A 19106-nucleotide genomic window follows, 5' to 3' on the forward strand; every position below is an offset into this window, starting at 1 on the left:
ACTCAATGTATAAGCTTTAGTTCTATTTAGTTCGTTTTGTAAAACATTAATATAATGTAGGCGTCAAATGATGATAATGTTATTGGCCGTCTTGTCTGCTGGAACTAAGACATACTAAGAATGAAATTCTTGGATTTCCTTCCTTTTTCAGATGTCTTCAAGTAAACTTGGGTTTTGGTGGAAGTAGGTGTTCATTTGTTTGATAAAATTTTATACGAGAAATCGACAATGTTGAAAATATTACGTTTCCAAGACGTTAATGCATTGGGATCAGCATTCTCACGACGAAACCATTTAACACAAAACGTTTCGAGGGATTCCGCATTCTGACCGGGACAAGCATCAAAATCAGTATTTGAAGGAATTCTGTTTTAGATCCTTTTAAGAATAAACTACGAATACGCTTGTCTTTAGTAATATCAAAACTACCAGTGATGACATGAGCAAAGGTTTGAGGTTTTACATTCGCAGTAAGAAGGGGTATTTGTTTGAACATCTAGGTCGGAAATTTTTTATTGTAATTCAATATAACATTTTTATAGGTGTTTTATATTTATAACAGATAGTAGGAACTTCAGAGTTTCTAAAATATTTAGGCACAGAATCAATGACACGTCTATCACGATATATACTGGGTACATCGATGAAGTCAATACCTTTATTCCTATATAGCAACCATTAAATATTCAAACGATCGCTTAACGCATTCCTGGCAGATCATGGAGCTATTCATACAACGAGGATGTTCATTTGGACAAGTGCTTACGCAAATATCACTTGTAAGGTGTGCGTCAATGTGTAACAAACTAATTCTGGCCTCAACACATTTTGAAGTATTGTTCAGTTTTAACATATTTTAGGTCATCTGGAAGGATAACTGTACACTAATTTCAAAATGGTTTCCAAGTATCAAATTCACCAGTAAAATTAGCAAACCTACTGTTCAACTTAAAGAATGTATTTCTTTATCCTTGCCCTGCCAAATTTCTATAATGAACTATGTCAATCTTCAATTTGGACAGTACATTAAACTGTTAAAAGGGATGATTCTGACTGAATGGCGAATAGTGCTGGCTGATCATGATCTACACTGGTCGTAAAGGCAGAATTATGTCCAGCATGATATCTGTATCTGATAAGCATATACATTTATAGTTACATATGTAAACCCGAGCACTTACACACTATACATTTATAATGATATAACAATAAGTGCTTGATGAATATATTTTGTTTGTCGGAAGACATATTTGAACACATGCCACTGTTGAATATAAAAACATTACTTACACACAATGATTATCTTAAATATAAACAACTGAATCCGCTCTTTATAAACTTAACATTTTAATAGAAATCATGGTAACAGTTTATGGACTTCTTCCCAACCTCAATGACATTATCCTCACAGCTTTAAATATATTTGTAAGTAATGTATATTGTACTTGCTATTCACATATTTTATCGTATTTGAATATATAATATAAAGTCAGTAAAATCCTTGCGCAGGAATAAAATATAAAAAAGTTCTATTGTCAGGAAATAACAGCAGAAGACTTCTGATTTCTTTTTCTATAATTTTAATTTTCTTTTTTTAAAGGTTATAGAAAAAACTATTGAAGAATGTGAAAGCGAAATATTTCATGTTGTTTTTTTTCCTCACAAATGTTGCCAAGGTGAGATGTTCTGTGCTGTCGGTTGCTCTGAAATCAGAAAACATGTTCAAATGTCAAAAGTATAGAAATTGACAGACAGTTGGAATGAAAGATTACTGCAGTGCTAAAGTGTCGTTCTATTAAAAAACATTCGCATTTTTACAAATAGTGAGCAAAAGAACCAAGAACTTTCCTACACATGGGGGAGGGGTGCGGGATTGAGGTAGTCTAGGAAACAGCATAAGCTATGTTATATGCCAGAATGTTGGCGCTAGGATCTTTACATTTGAGATCCAGTTGATCAGTTGATGCCAACAGTTATCTTTGAAATCAAGATAGCCGCCAATACGGCCGCCGAACATATATTATACTTTAAGTGTTTATCCCAAGTGTAAACGTTGTATTTATGTTTTAATGGCAAAAGCAAAAATTTGATTCTAGATGTATGCGCAGACTCAGTCAAATCGAGTCTGCTGTTATATTGCTTGGTAGCGTAATCCAATGGATTAGACTTATTCTTTTATCATTTGATCACTTACAAGTGCCATATGAAAAGGTCAGCAATTCGAGTATGCGATATGGACTTTCGAAAAAGTTTTTCGTTCATGCTTTTTTCAGGGATGGAGACGCGTTAAGATATATATCAATACCAATATCAGATTCGAACTGATAACATTGATATTAAAAGACAGTAGTCTGTTATTTTCTATTGATGTGGAATTAAAGTTATTAAAATGAAATAGGGTGCTACTTGATCTGACATTACCTTCATGTTTTGTGCAGGTAATACGATTCAAAATTTGTCTACAATTATGTTCAGCCCCTTTTAAATTTAAATCTAAACCCTCCCAGCGTTTTTATGCACTGTTCATAAATTATAATTTTCTGATACAAAAGAATAGTAGTTCGATGCATTTATCTCGGCCAAAATTATGATTTCTTTTGAAAAAGGATGCCTTGGGCTTCATATTATCGCAAATCAAAGGCATTGAAAAACGCTCGAGTTCTTGTATTTTTAATCATTCTGTCAAGCAGTGAACACTTGTTTCAAATCAGGCCATTATTTATATATATTTTTTTACAATATATTAATTACTATGTAAAAATAATGAATTTAAAACCTAATTGTCTCCGAATTCACCACCAACACCAAAACCGTAGCCATATCCACTGCCATAGCCATTGCCATAGCCACCGTCAAAACCATAGCCAGAGCCATAGGCGAAGCCGCCAGCAAAACCATAGGCACCAACAGGGCCACCAGCAAAGCCATAAGCACCAGCAGAGCCATAGGCAGGGCCGCCAGCAAAACCATAGGCACCAGCAGCGCCACCAGCAAAACCAAAGGCACCAGCAGCGCCACCAGCAAAACCATAGGCAGGGCCACCAGCATAGGCACCTTGATAACCAGGAGCATAGCCGCCTGCAAAACCATAGGCACCAGCAGCGCCACCAGCAAAACCAAAGGCACCAGCAGCGCCACCAGCAAAACCATAGGCAGGGCCACCAGCATAGCCACCAATATAACCAGGAGCAATGCCACCGAAAAGACCTCCCGGAAAGCCAAAGTCATCTTCGCCACCAGGAAAATCATCACCATCACCATCACCATAACCATAATAACCAAAAGGTTGCGCTGTAGCGGCAGATAGTAATACGGCCATCACTAATGCGGTCTTCATGACTAATTACCTAAAAAGATAAAATTGTAAGAAAATAAAATATGTTTATTATAGTCTTACTCTACATGAAAAACAAACATGAAAACAGTTACATTTACACATAAAATAATCATGCAAACCTTTCTGAAAAGAAATATGAGAGACTCGATGAACAGATATCTATTTGACGGAAAACTTTAAAACGATTTTATGCAATTCACAATAAAATCTCTTCCTAAAGTCTATAAAATGCACAATAAGTAGATATTACACATCATTAACATATAGTGTTTGTACATGCATTCAACCCTTGTAAACAGACAAACTGTATTAACCCTTATCATGCTTGACACGATTGATTCTGCCTTTTCGACCAGTGTGGATCATGGTCAGCCTGCATATCCGTGCAGTCTGATCAAGATCTGCACTGTTCGCCATTCAGTCAGTATCTTTTTGGTAATCACCCCTTTCAACAGTTTACCCTTAGCCTGCTGTCGGCAAGTTATTCTACCTTTGCGACCAGTGCTGACCAAGATCAGCCTGCACGTCTATGCAGGCTGATCATGGTCTGCACTGTTCGCTATTCAGTCAGTTAATTTTAAACACCCCTTCAAATTATAAATGGTACAGCCCAAATTGAATGTTAGACCTGTCCATTTTAGAAATTTAGCAGGCTGAAGGTTAATGATACCGTCCAAATTGAAAGACAAGTTCATTATAGAAATTTAGCTGGATAAGGGTTAAATATAGTGATAAACAGTCTGGAAAGAAAACTAAACATGGTATTTATAAAATTTATATAATGTTGTATCGTTAAAAGACTGCAGACTGATGCTAAATCTGACTGTATTAAAAACAGACATCATAATACAAACTGTAAGAAAAAAACAAAAAAACATCCCCCACCCACCCCCACAAAAAAAAAAAAACTGTAGTGAAAATATACATCACCAAAAAAAACGAGCACTGATGCAATTATTTAAAATTATAAAATAATTTAAAAAGTCTTGTAGTCTTATCACGGTAAATGAGTTATCTTCAGCCTTTAATTGTACCATGCTAAGTTTCTTTATATGTAGATACCTCTGGGCATAAGTAGAAGTAATAACAAAACTATGGAGTAGGGTAGAGTGTAGTGAACTTAACCCTTACCCTGATATATTTCTATAATGGACTGGTCCATCTTTCAACTTGGACAGTACCACTTATTATTCAAAGGGGTTTTCACCGAAAATTTACTGACTGAATAGCTAACAGTGCAGACCATGATCAGACTGCACGGATGTGCAGGCTGATCTTGGTCTGCACTGGTCGCAAAGGCAGAATCATATGCCGCCAGCAGGCTAAGGGTTAAGTATATAGTGAAACAGTGTGTAACGGAATGAAGTGAGTTACTGAGTGAGACATCGAATAAGTGCAGTGGATTTAACTGATTCAGAAATGCTTAACGAACCAGCCTGTATTGGAGTGGAGTGAATTAATGAGTGAACATTGAGTGAGAGCTGTATATTTGAATTGAAGTGGAATGGTATATAAGTGCAAAATAAAGCAGTTAAATAAATGCAACAAGTCCATGTATGAGTGAGTTATTGAATACATGTGGTTGTATAGGAATCATGATTGACATGTAGAAAAATGCGTACATGCATAAAAACAATTAAGTAGAGACAAGGCAAACCGTTTTCTATAAGTATTAAATATGAAATGTGATACAATATTTAGTGTTTCCAAGAACCAAAAGCTTTCATTACTTTAAGTTCAGCCACACAGTACTATTAGCCTTCAATTTAAATTATTAAAACAGGGTTTGGCACATATAAATATAATGTCTTTGTTCGGGGGTAGATACCAAACCTTATCAGTAACAGTAACGTCTGTAAAATTTAATTCAATTCAAAGCTACTTTTATCAGTTCGCTCGATAAAAAATACAAGACAATGTATAGAATATTTATTTCTGACAACTGAATTCTACAATGAAAACAATTCGTTCCTCCGCTGGTATACGTTACAATGTCTAGCTTATAAGCCAGTTAGCTATGCCACTTCTCAACTTAGCAGAGTACCTTTTATGATCTATTTAAACTTTCAATATTCACATCAAGTTGCTAAATGTTTCACTTAAACCATTATTCATTCGTGCAATTTCAAGTTAAATTAACTCAATTGGTATAAATTACCAATTTGAAGCAGCTACTAAACATCATTTAAATATGTTTCAATATACTATTATATACGCCATATTTTTAAATTTTGACAGACTCATATCAAACTTTATCTATTTTTGCATTCTTCTGAAAAACAATCTTACGTCAATAACAACGTATGCAAAAAAAAACAACACCGAGCTGTGATGATAAGCCGATTAGTTCATGCGATACGACCAATGCATACCGGCACAATGCGATATGCCCTTTCGCAAATGTCCGATGTCGTTCGCAATGTCGTGTGAGTTGGCAATTGGCACGATAGTCCGCATGTCGCATCGCATTGTGAGTTACGCAGTCGCGCTCGTATCCATTGTTCGAACCCGTCGGCGTACGCGCGCGCAAGTGTCTATTTAGGATCCAAATGCGATACGACGGCGCAATCGATCATCGCGACATTCTCAAACGAATTGTCGCGTGTGTTCCATGTCGTGTGTCGCTATGCCAAGCACGACGCGCGACATCGCGATACGCAACGACAATGCGATACATTCACGACAATGCGATGACGCGCGCATGTGCGATAGACAACAATTCTCAACGACTTGTCGCGATGTCGTATCGATGTCGGCGTCGACGTGTCATTGGCAAATACCGTGTCACTTAAATGAACGGCTAATCTGGTCGCATTTTTCGAACAATTATCATTTCATTTTATTATAAAGCGTTAAAAGTAGGTATCAAACTTAAATTCTTTTAAGTAAGTATTTCCTTAACATTGCTGAACTTTGCCATTTTTGGCTTAAAATATTAGCATAAATAGGAAAAAGTGTTAGTAAATTTATTCTGGGGTAATGAGACTGCAACAAGTAAAACTTGTTTGTAAAGAAAATACAATCTGAATTTTGCAAAAAATACAAAACCTGTTCGTCCGTCTGTACGTAATTAGTATAAGCTTATTCGTACTTCTTTACGGAATTTTCATTAACTTCAAATAATTGTAGAATGTCCAAACACAAGATATTTAATGAATTTAATTTTAAAAGTCTAAACGATATGTAAATTGAATACTTTTACGCCGAGGTTTGTGGAGGACCGTCTCAAAAGTATCATTTTCGGAAATATGCATATTTCTATATAAATAGGACACGGAATTTTCCGTACGGAAAAGTACGTAAATACAGCTTTTATCCTAAATTACGTACAGACGGACGAACATATGTTGTCTTTTTTGTCACAAACATTCAGATTTTGTCATTTTCTTTCAAAACAAGTTTTATTTACCCAAAATAAATATTTTATAAGCACTTTTTCCTTATTTTACTGCTAATATTTTAAGCCAAAAATGGCAAAGGTCAGCAAATGTTCCCGACGGCGTGCCCGGGGAAAAACATTGTGTTTAATATTCGATTAGGCAATACTACTAATTAAAAGAAATTTCAGTTTGATACCTTACTTTTAACGATTTTCATAATAAAATGAAATTGATGAATTGTCCGGTATTTATTTAAATGAACACAGGTATTTATTCAAGTGAACACCGGTCGACGCACGACAATGCGATACGACATCGCGACAATGTCGTTTGAGAATGTCGTTTGTCGTATCGCATTGTCGCGATGTCGTATCGCATTGTCGTGGGTAATATCGCGATGTCGCGCGTCGTGCTATTGGCGCATAGGCGACACACGGCAATGCGATACGACATCGCGACAATGTCGTTTGAGAAAGTCGTGTGTCGTATCGCATTGTCGCGCGTCGCTAAAATGCAGGACACGACGCGCGACAATGTGATACGACATCGCGACAATGCGATACGACACGCGACAATGCGATACGACGGACGACAATGCGTCACGACATCGCGACATATCGTGCCAAAATTGCCAATTCGACGCACGACATTGCGAAGCGACATCGCGACATTTTGACGAATGTCATATCGCATTGTCGCGCGTCGTATCGCATTGTCGTGTGTCGTATCGCATTGTCGCGCGTCGTATCGCATTGTAGCGATGTCGTATCGCAATGTCGTGCGTCGCCTTTGATGGGCGACGGACGACATTTCACATGGCACTAACAGGATTCCGTACGATACAAGTTGTGTGCAAGTTTTATTAAAATCAATTGCAAAATGTGATCTGTATTCACAAGCCAAAAATAGCAAATTTTGCCCTTTAAGGGGCCATAACTCTGGAACTCATGATGGGATCTGGCCAGTTTTCGTAAGGAACCGAGGTAATATGCCAATACAAGTTGTGTGCAAGTTTAATTAAAATCGGTTGCAAAATGTGTCTCTATCGTGTTCACAAGAAATTGTGAACGGGCGGACGACGGACGGACGACGGGCGATCACAAAAGCTCACCTTGTCACTACGTGACAGTTGAGCTAAAACATATATTTTAAGAAGATACATATTCTCTTAAACGCTTTTGAAATGATGAAACAAATCAACAAAATAATCCTACTAAATTTTAAACGAATATCTTCTGATCCGTTTTAAAAATTATCTTATAAATGCTGATTAGATGAAATAAGGGATTGATTGCTACTATATTGTCAAAGGACTGAAGCAAGTCGTATATATTATGTCTTATTCTGAACAAATGGAATTTGTTACAATAGAATGAACGTAACCATATAACACGTATCACATAGTAGTTATTTCTATCATAGTCTACGCCAGGTGAAACAATCCGCGTAACTCTGATTTGAATTTTGACATAGTCAGTCCCCTTTTAACTTAGAATTTTCCTTTTATTAAAGTTTCTGATAAAGTCTAATATATATTTGATTGAGTTAAGCCCCTTTTACTGGCAAAGCTCTTATTCATAGTCTAGCATTGAGAAAGTCGAGCGTGCTGTCTTATGGACAGCTCTGGTTAGACATACTAATCCAAAATTTATTGGGTTATTGCTGTGTCACATTGTGACAAAAATAATAATTTGAGGTCATTGACATATCATCAACCTTCAATTTGGGCTTTCAAGCTTGGGGTTCTGAAATAATACATATCGCTCAATGTCTCTTGATGTCTTATACTGCTTTTATGTGTATTTTATATAATTATTTCTAGGTATTTTTTTTAAATAATGTGTTAATAGCTTTTAAATTGATTGAAAGGTTTTATGTATGTATTGTCTCTTGTAGCTATGTATAGAGCGGCTGTATACTGTTTAACGTTAAATTGTTTGTGTTGTATGTATATGATGTATACAGATGAGACGTATTGCATTTTCCATTACTGCTTATGAACAGACCCAATCAAACCGAGTCTGCAATTTTCAGTGTTTGCCTTGTTCTCGGTGCTTCCGAGGGACCTACATTTCAGATTTTATTAATAAAAGAATAAACTAAACTATAAAATATAATTCCTGTTATTATAAGGTCTAACATGTATAGATGATATTAAAGACAATGGACAACACATACACTGTACAAGTTATATATCTGAAAAAGAAAATACAGCATTAAAGATGAACTAGACCCAAATTTCATATTTGAAAATAAGAACAATTTCTACATATAGCTTATGCAAACATAAAATTAACCGATTTCTTTATATTACCAGTACTATACATTAGGTTTAAAATAGAACATACTTCACACAAGAATAGATAAACATGTGTACTAAAAAAATATGTTTTTTTAAAAAAAATGTCATCTGTTACTGCATGGCATATAAGTATGAATGTAGCTCTACATACATAATGAATTTATATATTTAGTAAAGTTGGATATATTTAAATAGGATTTTCTACATGTGAAGTAAATATCTAAAGGCAAAGTATTTCATTGGCAAATGAGCACTGGATATCTTTAAAGATTTAATTATTACAGATTTGGTAATTAATTTTATAGCTTCATTTTAGAAAAGTTTCTTTTTATTAATGTCACGTTACATATAGTTATTACATATGCTTTTGTAAAAAGTTGTCGTCAGGGCAAGTTCTGCTTAATTTTTTTTTTACACAGTGACTTTAACCCGTATGAATATTGGATACGTTGATCAAAAGTGATTTAAAGTTTTTGAATTTGATATATTCTATCAACACCATTTTTACAGATATTCTTTTTGCATGTCAAATTTGCTTTGAATGCAATATTGCTATAAGGGTAAATAACAAATAACTATTTTTGGAATAATCCTAATTGAACCGAAAATTGAAAGAAAAAGACACTTTCCCGATTTTTTTTTCTCGCTTTTACATGCGACTATTCAACTATCAACTTGAACACCATTTATCAGTAACAGAATGAAAACATACATACTCACTAATTACATGAAATATTTAGAACAATAGGAAGTAAAACCGACCAGGAAAATTTTGTGTTAATTTGTACACATAATTCGTTCTAATCACAAATGATGTCCGGGTATGGTTATATTTGATAACGTACCCAGGTGTAAAAGCACTAGTATTCATACGTCGCACATTTCGTTACACTGTGACATTTGCGTTGGGAAAGCGTTATAGTCAGCTAGATTTATCGCTTTGTTTTCTAGGAACACTTTAATGGCATACACTAGTGTAACCAGCTGAGAAAACTGATTATTTCTCTATATATTTTGTTGTTTTCCTCTTAACTGGAAATTTGTACAATCTCACTAAAATTCTCGATCTTCCTAAAAGTTACTAGTAGAACTGATGACAACCCATTCAAATTCATCTTTCTAAATAATAGGATTTCCAATATTGCTATTTTTATTTCCAACAATCTTTTTTTTATTTGAACCAATCTGACGACTCGTTTCAACAAACGTTTGGCTAAAAGGGACTGGACTCAGATTTTGGCTAAAATATTTTTTCTTTAGAATATAAGTTTCATTATAATATGATCATAAGTACATGAGATTTAATTTCTAAACTATCTTTAAAAAAAATGTGAAATCAAGAAAAAATCACGCCTGAGATGGGAATCGAACCCGGGCCGCCACGGCAATAGATATTTCCCTGCAGGGGATCGATGGTGAAATATAAAGCTTTATAATAAAGGCAGTTTACTACCGGTACCCCTAACAAACGCTTTTCAATTTTAAATGGAAAAAATAAGAAAAAAACAACTAATTCTCATGCGTTTCTATAAGCTTTCTTATTAGAATTATAAACCCGTACATGATAATCACATATCGAAAACTGGAATCCCAGGTTAATTACAGTTTTTTAAACTTCTACTTTCACTTTCAACATGATGAAAGCAAGGTTCTGATTGGTCAACGTGAGTCTCAATAGCCTGTCTTCAGATCGAATGCGTATCATTAATTGGAGATTATTTTAATCAGATTGAAAATTTTTATTACGAACGAAAGCTGAATTTTCTTTATGGAAATGACGTGTCTCGCGTTATATTAACAATAGATGGTGTTGCGAAAATTTGGGAAACTAAATGACAAAAAAATACGCATAAGTTTGACAATGGACGCTGATGTCATCAGAAAAGCTTTGCTATAAAAAATGTTGTGTGGGCGCTCGTCTGGAAGCAATGATGGAGACGAAAATTATCATAGCGGACGGAACTATATCCCATTTGGTAGTACTTTTTATAGTAAATTGCCGTTTGGTAATGAGTCTATATCAGGCATCAATTGAATTGCCATTTAATTAAGAAATATTCTTTAACCTTATTTTGTTGTAGCAGTTCTCACTTAAAAAGATGACTGTCTCAATGAATGTCTAACGTTGTTTCTTATTAACTACTAGTATCAAAGGCCGTGGCGTTTTATAAAATCCACCCCTTTGTTCATTTCAATATGATGAATTATGTTTGGTACCAGGATACTAGCCGTACATTTGCCTAAAAAATAAATAATGCGATACAAATATGAGTCATTCACCTGATTGCCAGATGTCCAGCGTCATTTTTCCGCTGAAGATGCACATGCGGGGGCACTTTCTTGTTTATGTTTCTCAAGGCCTTCAAATTTTTATATCTTGACTGGTATCAATACATTTGCCATAGAATGCATTTTAATTTTTATTGAACTATTTCATCATGGAAATGCCGCTAAACACACAAATTGCACTGACATCGGAATATGTGGTCTTAAAAATGTCCAACGTTGAATTTGGCAAATGAAATACACACATACCATATTTAATCACTAATAATCTATATGCATTATTAATAATTATTAGATTATGTCTGACACCGAAACAATTGCAGTGAAATTTCTTTTAATTTGATAATTAAATCCCTTTCTTTACCACTGAACCGGAATTATGTAGATGACAAAATGTGTGGGCTTCAAAACGTCCAACGTCGATAAAAATTACATTACGTTGAAAACGTAGGTATGAAATTGTTAATTTTGTAATAGTTTAGTGATTTATGGTTTAGTACAGCATAGATTTTTTAAATTAAAATTAAAAGAAAAGATAATTCATAGAAAATGTTGATTATAAATTTAGAAACAAAGACTGTCATTTTATTTGGAAATTTTAATTTGAGTGTTTATAGCAATTGTGACTAAGAATATTACTAACAGTGACATGTATATTTTGGAAATGTCTCATAATGTCTATTTTCAGATTATGGACCTACTATTATACTATTTACCTCAGACTGTAAAATTGCATGAATGTACTTTCGTCAACCTATATATTGTTCTATGACGTGAGTAATTATAATGGGCCCTAATTATTATTGTATAACATATTTAAAAGACTTGGAATAATAAATACCATCGTGGTATATGATAAAGTGTCTTTTACTTAACTTAATTCTAATTGCCTCTTCAATCTTATGCGGACTTGTAAGGAAATGTTTGACTTAAAGTTTGCCAATTCAAAAAAGTTTTACATTTAATCATAATATCAAACAAAATATATAATTAGCACTAGTGACGGATAAATAAATAAATAAATAAATAAATAAAACGCTCGAACGGATGCAACACATTGATACTACTACAGCTCTTTATGGAGAACTGGCTTGGCAACCACCTCATGTTAAACAGTGGAAATCTATCTGTCATCAGTGGCATAGGTTTGGTAAGATGGAGGTGACAAGACTTAACTATAAAGTTTTCACGGCATGTAGAACTATAAGTGGAAATAGATGCAAAAATTGGCAATTTGTTTTTACAAAATGTTTAGACAAACTAGGATTAACTGAACATTACAGTCAGTGTGAAAGACAGTCGTCCACATATTTTTGTGATAAAGTTATTGATAGTTTAATGTCAGAGTATAGAGTTGAATGGCATAACCTGTTGAATAGAAATACAAGTTTGAATGGCAGAGCAGGAAACAAGTTAAGGACTTACAAATTGATGAAGCAGGAGTTTTTAACTGAAAATTATTTGAAAATGTTAATGCCTTTAAAACATAGGGCGGCTTTTGCTAAATTTAGATGTGGGGTTGCCCCCATCAGACTTGAAACTGGCCGGTATGAGAACCTCCCCATTGAGAATAGGATTTGCCCAGTTTGTAGGAAATCTGTAGAAAGTGAGGTACATGTTATACTTCATTGTAACGCTTATGAAAATTTAAGATTGCAATTGATGGCTAAAGCGTCTGAGATTAATCCCACTTTTAGTACATTCACAGATAATGAAAAATTTGTTTTTATTTTCTCCAACTATGATACTGTCAAGGTCACCGCAAAAACCTGTTATAATATATTGCAATTAAGGTCAAACATTCTGTACCCGTAGGTATTGTAGATTTTTTTAAATTTTTTTTTTAGGAGTCTGTGTTGTTTTTTGTTTTTTTTAGTTTTTTTACTAACTTTTAGTGGTAGTTTTACTTTATATTCTGTAGCCGCTGATAATTTCTTTTATCTCTCTGTTTTATTTAAGACATGTTGAAATTTCAGGATATGTGGTAGAGTATTTTAATGTTTTACTTAATAGTCTCTTGTAATTCAATATTATGAATGGCATTGTACTTTTTATGACTTTTATATTTGTATGTATGTAAATATTTGTACAATGATGAGACTCAAATAAAAAACAAATATATATTGATACATCTTGCCGTATACCGTCAAGTAAATGTATGTGAAAAGCGTGCTCAAGATTACGATTTACTTCATTTTCAAATAAAATGGAAGCAACTTGTCATTATTCAATTTTAAAATACAAAATACCCAGAAAACGTTCTAACAATGGAGAATACTTCACGAGGGTGTAAAATAATGTCATTTTGATAGAAAGTATTTTTATAGCCTTTTCAAACCTGACATAACCGATCTTTCCCACATTTCTATATAGAAATATGTACATAGAAACGATAGTCATCCACTTCAAACAATCAAAGTACTGAGTACAGTACTGATGGAAGGTGATTTATGTTAGTACGTGTATGAAAAGAATCCATTCCAAAAATGGCACAAGCGCTAACAGTGCTTTGATAGTTAGAAACCCAATACATATAGGATTTGATTCGGCTAACCATATCATCGATATGATACTGCGATTTTGACATTATTTCATTCCGAGCGGGCACCTTGGTACACTCATCGGCATTCCGTAAGACAGCTGGATGGCTTTCTTATATGAAGACTTCTACACCCAAAGCGAGGCTCATATCTACATCAGTGAGGGACAGGTGATTTGAAACCATTCGGCTATGGAGGCCCTGGGTAAATTTTAGAAAATCATATACTAGTACAATTTTCATTAGGATAGACCGAAAAAATATTGACAGTGACCCGTTATTTCGTTTAAACATATTTATACCTAAATAGTACTTAGTACATAGTCATAAATTGACTATAATAACTCAGAAAAGGATGAAAATAGAAGACAGGTCTTATCGAATTCTTCTCCTTTGTGGATAATTAACTTGTAGACATATTATAAGTTTAAAGCTAAAATTGAACTAGAGAAAGTAGTTTTATCCGAAAAAAAAATATTGCTAAAAATAAAAATAAAGAATACGAGGCGTTGGAGGTGTTGAAGGACATAGTAAGTGTTAGATAAAGATACCAAGTGCATGTAGGATGGTAATTTTAACTTTTGGGGTTGAAGTAATTCCAACATAAACATTTTGGTATGGAATAAGTAATACACGTATGTAGAGAAAGGAGTTCTCAAAATATCATGGCACAATATTGAGATATTGGATCTGGAATTCAAAAGTAGCGCCTAATACATAATGTGATTATTACTTTGGACCATAGGCTGTACTGCTGTACTACTGGTATACTATGGTATAAATGTTTGCTTTGAATATCAGAAAAAAATCTTTTTAGATTTCTAGCAAGTACTAGTATTTTACCATCTTTGTCAAAATGCGTCGGGGTGTCAAAATTCAGAACGTAAGTGTCAACAATTCAGGACATAGAATTTATAACCAAATTTATACATACATATTTCTGAAGCAAACTTGTCGGTATTGGAGTTAAAAGGGTTGAACATCAAATATGTGTATCTCAAAGTCAGAAACAAGAAAAAAACATTCATTGGGGATTCGTGAAACAAACATGTATACATAATATCACTGGTACTTCATAACATCAATATTTGCTCGAAATTCATATAAACAGTTAGGGCAGTTGTTTATAAAATGCTTCTTGAACTGCATTTTCAAAGTAATGCATGCATGAGAATAGAGAAATGATACTAATATTTCGCTTTACTGATTTTATTTAAGATATATTTGCAATCCTTTAATTGCTTAAACAAAATTCAAAAGGAAACTGTAGTTAAATACCATCTAAGTTTTAAGGATTTTTTTCTGTATTGCATAAGTAACTTAAGATCATCAATAAAACTTGGTGTTGGAATTAGTTTAAGGTATGGAAATTATTTCTAGTAATATAACTGGCCTTATCTGAGTCTTTATTATAAGCATAGAAGTGTTGAACGTTGTCTCAAGGGAAGAGGTCGTTTGATTTCTAAGAATCGCTTACTGTCCGATATGAAGCGAAGAAACCAATTACCAAGGTAAACCTATTACCGTGGTAGTGTTCTTTTTTTTTAAATAAAAACATCCAACAACTGCAATTTTATACTTTTTTGATACATTTTCACATATTTATCTTGAAAAAGGCATAGTTTCATATAAGTAAAATTTCATTTGATATTTTCATTTTTAAATAAATCTCTTCTGTTTTTAAGAATTACCATAATTTTTACACCATAGACTTTAAAAGCTTCCAATAACTTTGTTAATTCCCTTTGGAATGTTTCCTTACGTATATTACAAGTAAAGAATACATTCTTATATATTAATTTGAAGTGTTTAAGTAAAGATTTCCACGAAAATAGTCAAAAAATACATTTGAAACCCGATACATTGGTAATGCATGACACAAAAATAATCATAAAGTACATACATGCCTTACTCAGTAGCTTAACAAAAATAATTTAAACTATAATGATCAATAAAAACTGGCTCCATGCACCACAAAATGTTTGTTCTTTAATATTTACCAGTCAAATTAAAAAATGCTGTCTTTGTTTAAAATATATGTTCATTTGATTCCTTAATACCACGGTAATAGGTGCTCCCAGGAGTACATTAAAAAGATATAGTCATGTTATCCTGATAGGAGAGGTCTTGGTCACCAAAAAGAACAGTATCCAAGTCAATATCAAAATTCCGCAGATTGTTAAGAAAGTCGTTTCGACAATCATTATAGAGTATTTATTAAATAAACACGTTATATACACAATGACATAAGAAACAAAGTTGCCACTTTACATTTTAGCGACCAGACTTTTCGTCGAGTAATCCTTACGTAAAATAGCCTTTGGCAGGGGTGTATGACACATTTGTTTCATATTCAACGTCAAAATGTCAGTCTTAAACAGAATATCGAAATGCCAATCTTATATAGAATACCAAAATGCCAGGCTTATATAGAATACCAAAATGCAAGCTTAAACATAATACCGAACTGTCAGTCTTAAATAGAATACCGAAATGCCAGTCTTATACAGAGTATTATCCGAAATAGAATTTCGAAAGGCCAGTCTTCTATAGAATGCCTTAATGCTAATCTTAAATAGAATGCCAAAATGTAACTGTTTAATAGTCTAAAGACTTTAGTAGGCAACAATCAGCACAGTTATACTGGAGTAACATTTCTCAAAAGAAAAAAAACAACTTTTGTCGGAGAACTGAAATGTTAGCCTAATATCTGAGATGCATAGTATGAAGTATCATTACATTTGTAACAGTTCAACTTTGAAAATAAAATCCTTTGAAATCTTAAATGCAACTCTGTCGTAAAAACTTGACCGTACTCATGTATTGTATTAACACAAGCTACTATTTTACACTAGTTATTTGCAGATTTAGTCAGGGTAATAATGAAATCTTCTAAAATCTTACATTCTTTAATATTGAGGTAACTCTGTATTTTATGTTTATTTCGGATGTTCAGTTGGCGTGGTATTCTGTATCCATTTTATAGCATGTTTGCTGTCACGTACTCATGTACCTTATCATTACGACCCGGACCGTTGCATAAATTATATTATAATGAATGAAATAATTAGGTAGACATCAATTTTCCTTACAGATTGATTAACAATTATAAATATTTGCCTACCTTTTATTTTACTATCATTCTCCGGTCAAACTAATTGTAACGGCAAAATTAGCACACCCGTATGGGCGGTTTCAGAAAAAAAAACAAACAGCTGTTAAGACAGCTGAAATTGAATTCTTTTATGGTATATTGAGCTATCAGAAAAAACGCGGGGTGAAACTCGGGACCTGAAGATTTAAACGGCGGGATAGTGGAACGTAAACGCTCTAACAGTGGGGACAGGGTGTAGGGGGCTGGGAAGAGGTAGGGAGGGGTTGAGACAAAACACTCTGATAAGCTAGGGCATAGTTCGAGATTTAAGAGACGTTATGGCGGTGTCGCAGATTTAAAAAGACGTTATTTAGCGTTCTATTTTCATCGAGTTTTGGCTGAGCGACCTCGCTTATTATTGCGTTTTTTTCCGCAGGGTGACTTATTAGCCGTTTAAATGTTGTTTTTTTTCGGGCGAAAGCTCGAGACTTAAAATGTTTGAATGAAGAGACTGTGGGGCAAAAGTAGAGAATTATGAAATCAAATGGCGTGGGTGTTGGACAAACACTCGTAAAATCACGGTGCGCGGGGCTGAAACACGCTAATTAGCGGAGGCGAAGGACAAAAAGTTCTGTTTACGCCGTGTTTTCACCTTGCGACACGTCTCTAATTTGCGCATTCTGCTCCCGTTGATTAGCTGGTTTTCGTTCTAAGAACCCGCTGTTAAAAAAGTTTTCTCTCCGCGCTCCCGCCATTTAAACTTCTTTAATCTAGTAATTTCGCCTGTCGAGGTCACTGACCGAAAAGACGAAGTCGCACAAATCAGTAAACATAATTACGCCTACCTTTTTGTTAAAATTGCCATCTTCGTTGAAATGTGACTTAACATGCCACATAGAAATTCCATTACACTTTTGTATGAGTTTAACAACGAATGACACTGTTAAGATACATTCAAATCAAAAGTTTGTTGTCATAATTTTTATGGAACAGCCTGCAGTAAAATTGAAAAATAGGACAATATCTTCCATGTCTCTGAATAAAAAGACATTCATGCAAACATTGATTATCCTAAGTAGAATCATTCCTAACCGGTGGTCCTTAGATTGTCGGAAAATCGGAAATCTTTTATAAAAATACTTTTTGGTGTGCAAGAGTCAAAGCATTTAAAACTGTAAAATTGGACATGAAAAAATGTTTAACTGAAATTATAAGGGTTAGTTTTAATATTTTCGTAGAGTTTTACTCGTTATAACATTTGCTACAAAAACGTTCAAAATATTCGAAAATTGTTTCGCACATCTTAATATTTTGCGCTTATAAACCAAGATTTAATCCTATAAGTTGTTAATTTAGTAAATGGAAGTTACTTATATTACGATTTGCGCGGTTAGATATTTTGTTTTGAAATAAAAATATCGGCATTGAATAGATTCACAATTGCAAAGGTTTAAATTAATTTTACATATGAGCCGTGCCATGAGAAAACCAACATAGTGGCTTTGCGACCAGCATGGATCCAGACCAGCCTGCGCATCCGCGCAGTCTGGTCAGGATCCATGCTGTTCGCTAACAGTTTCTCCAATTCCAATAGGCTTGAAAAGCGAACAGCATGGATCCCGACCAGACTGCGCGGATGCGCAGGCTGGTCTGGATCCATGCTGGTCGCAAAGCCACTATGTTGGTTTTCTCATGACGTGGCTCATATAAAGTTTCAATACACTATAAAAAAATAAAACTATTTAATATCTTACCTTTTCGAAGTCTCCAGTAACAAGACTTTAGTTAGAAGGAACTGTACTGAAGTGTGTATACCGCTTAAATATTTACATCAACAAGTACTAATGATGAATGTACATTAGTAACATCGATCATTTAAAATCCTAATTAAAGAGCGATAAATTATGGTGGCTGATTTCTGCCATTTCGCGTTTTCGCCCCGCGACCCCGCCGAGCGAAAACACGAGAATCAACAAGTTAAAATGGCGAGGACGCGGGGCGAAAACTCGCTATTAAGCGTGGGCGCGGAGCGAACAGTCGCTGTTTAGCGGGGTCGCGGGGCGAGACTTAGTAACTGGTATGTCGGGGGCGCGAGACGAAAACACGATAATTAGCGCTGCTTAAAAGTCGAGTTTTCGCACCGCGCCCCGTCATTCCAGTTACTAAAT

The 19106-nt window shown here is 34.3% G+C and overlaps 1 protein-coding gene across 1 annotated transcript; it reads right to left on the minus strand.

The window, feature by feature from the left end:
* Positions 1-1661: 1661 nt before the first annotated feature.
* On the minus strand, positions 1662-18795 carry LOC123548104 (uncharacterized). The gene is made up of 3 exons (XM_045335339.2): positions 18693-18795; positions 2777-3347; positions 1662-1703 (listed from the first exon to the last, which is right to left on the minus strand). The coding sequence occupies exon 2, from the start codon at positions 3335-3337 to the stop codon at positions 2777-2779; it is 561 nt and encodes a 186-aa protein (XP_045191274.2). The 5' UTR covers positions 3338-3347; positions 18693-18795; the 3' UTR covers positions 1662-1703.
* Between the last annotated feature and the right edge of the window lie 311 nt (positions 18796-19106).

This window comes from Mercenaria mercenaria, chromosome 9 (assembly GCF_021730395.1).
Source record: "Mercenaria mercenaria strain notata chromosome 9, MADL_Memer_1, whole genome shotgun sequence".
Taxonomy (NCBI): Eukaryota; Metazoa; Mollusca; class Bivalvia; order Venerida; family Veneridae; genus Mercenaria; species Mercenaria mercenaria.